The sequence below is a fragment of the Rhincodon typus genome, unplaced genomic scaffold (assembly GCF_021869965.1).
Source record: "Rhincodon typus isolate 14 unplaced genomic scaffold, sRhiTyp1.1 hic_rhity00004559, whole genome shotgun sequence".
Taxonomy (NCBI): domain Eukaryota; kingdom Metazoa; phylum Chordata; class Chondrichthyes; order Orectolobiformes; family Rhincodontidae; genus Rhincodon; species Rhincodon typus.
The window spans coordinates 1-2683 of NW_025970197.1; the positions used below are offsets into that span (position 1 = coordinate 1).

Sequence of the window (2683 nt, forward strand, 5' to 3'; positions counted from 1 at the left end):
GAAAGAGATGGTGATCCATTATCTTTTACCAGAATCACCAACCTTTGCTTAGAGGCATCTTTAGTAACGACACGACGGATTGTCCAAATTTCCCCAGTGTCTGGTGAAATAGTAAAAAGGTTATGCTGGGTAGCCTGAAAAATGGAATAAGAAAGACGAGCGTTCTGACCGGCGTCAGCGTCAGTGGCGGATACCTTGGCAACCAAGTAGCCTGGTTCTGCAAACCTGGATATTGTGTCAACTGCTGTTGACCCAAATTCGGCGAATGGCTGTACGATGACTGGCACATTGTCATTTTGATCCAGGATAATCACATCCACTGAAACATTACTTGCAAGTGATGGCGTCCCAAAGTCCATGACCTGAGCTTGAATCTGAAAGTTTCTATGTTGCTCGTAGTCGAAAGATCTTTGAGCGAAAATGACACCAGTGTCCGGGTTAATAGAGATGTAACTGAATACCGAGGCGTTCTGAATTTGAGTCTCCAGAATAAAGTATTTCATTTTTGCGTTTACTCCAACGTCGGGATCAAAGGCTGTAATAGAAAATATAGAAGCGCCAATCTCATTATTCTCCATTATGCTTGCTGTAAATACAGATTGACTGAACTGTGGCGCGTTGTCATTTACATCGGTTACCTCGACGCGAATAGTTTTCTTGGATGTAAGTGGAGGATTTCCGGCATCCGAACATGTTATTGTAACGTCATACTTGGAAGTGTTTTCACGATCAAGTGAATGATGAACAAGTATTCCATAAAAATTCTTTAAAGAAGAATCCAGTTTAAATGGCAATTTATTTGAAATATGACATTGTACCTGCCCGTTTCTCCCCGAATCTTTATCTGCTGCAGCGAACAGAGCGACTACAGTCCCACTAGCTACATTTTCCGATATTGTACTCGATAAAGACGTCAAAATCACCTCAGGTGGGTTATCATTCACATCAATAATATTTACCAAAACATCACAGTGCCCCGACATAGCGTCAGAACCTCCGTCTGTAGCCTGAATGTTTAACTCAAAGACACTGGTTTGTTCATAGTCCAACGTCCGTTTTACTATAATTTCACCAGTTTTGGAATTCACCCCAAACAGCTCTCGAACTCGAGCTGAAGTGTGGCTACCAAACGAGTAGCTTATCTCTCCATTGGGGCCATCGTCCAAGTCAGTGGTATTTAGTATGATTACCTGCGTTCCTGTGGCTACGTTCTCTAACAGACTGACTCTGTAAACTGACTGGGAGAAGATGGGAGCGTTGTCGTTTGCATCCTTTACAGTTATCGATATCTGAACCAAGCCCGACCTCACGGGCACTCCGCCGTCCTTGGCTATCAACGTTAATTTGTGGCTGGTTTCCGCTTCTCTATCCAAGGTACTCTGCAGCACTAGTACCGGGGATTTTACATTACCACTGCGCATCTGTACATCGAGAAAAAAATAATCGTTCGGAAGGAGCTCGTAGGTTTGTACGGAGTTGGTTCCAACGTCCAGATCGTGCGCGGGCTCGAGTGGAAAGCGCGTTCCAGGAGTAGAACGCTCTGACACTTCTAGGCGGAATTGTGTATTTGGGAAACTGGGAGCATTGTCATTTACATCGAGAATCTCCACTGCAACCTGGTACAGCTTTAAAGGATTTTCAAGGAAAACGTTGAAGCTTAGCACACAACTGAGGCTCGGTCCGCAAATCTCTTCTCTGTCAATTATTTTCGTCACCCGTAAAATGCCAATGTCCAAATTTATATCCACGTATTGTTTGTTGGTCCTGGCTACCATTCGCAAGTTGCGAGCCGGGAGCTGCTTTACATCTAAGCTGAGATCCTCAGCGATATTCCCAACAAAGGCGCCGAGTTGCAGTTCTTCAGGAATTGAGTAACGAATCTGTCCAAACACGAGATTCCAAGGAGAGAATATGCAGCACAAGAAGTGGCATTTCAGAAGCCAAAATATGTTATATCTCATTTCCAGAGTCAAACATTCCCTTTATATCAGCATGTCTCCGCAGCATTAATTATTCTCTTTTTAGTTATATCAATGTTTTTATTTCGAAAACCACTGCACTGGAGTAAATACCTGAACATTTCACGAATCGCTAAGATTATACAATTTGAGTCTTCTATTTTCTCAAAACGTCCATTCGATTCGTGAACAATTCCTAACGAGCCGCTTGCAATCCAATTTTATCTCTGTGCGTGATCGGACGTGATGGTGTCTGGGTAGCGAAGGGGCTGTCCGGATCCCCAACCACATCTTAAGTTCTGATTGGTGAAGAGCAGCACATTTAAATTCGACCAATCAAATTACCGTTGCCTTCTTAAAGCTGGGAGTTCTGTAGTGAGTGCAAATGCCTCAATTTATTGTTGCACAATAAAAATATTTTAAGATATATTGAACTGTATTGTTTCTCCCCGTACCAAAGTTACAACTGGAAAGAAATGACAACATGCTACACATGACAGGAGAGATAAAAATAAAAGAACATTTGTCATATGCCTCGTTTGTGTGTAAGTATTGTGTAATTTATAATTCAGCTGCGGTTCTTGTGTTATTGCATTCTGTTGCCAAATTAGGCATTTCTCACCACAGGAACACAAAACTATTTCATTGTTCACCTTTTGATGAGAAATGTGAAAATAGCCATTACTATACTCAGTTTCATTTTCAGACTCCATATAACTATCCAG

General features: G+C 42.2%; 1 protein-coding gene across 1 annotated transcript; it reads right to left on the minus strand.

Annotated features, from left to right (window-relative positions):
• Positions 1-5: 5 nt before the first annotated feature.
• Positions 6-2175, minus strand: LOC125481962 (protocadherin-10-like; the record flags this gene model as incomplete). Its single annotated transcript, XM_048593918.1, has 1 exon — positions 6-2175. A coding segment is annotated over exon 1 (1956 nt), but the record flags the coding sequence as incomplete, so codon positions are not given.
• Between the last annotated feature and the right edge of the window lie 508 nt (positions 2176-2683).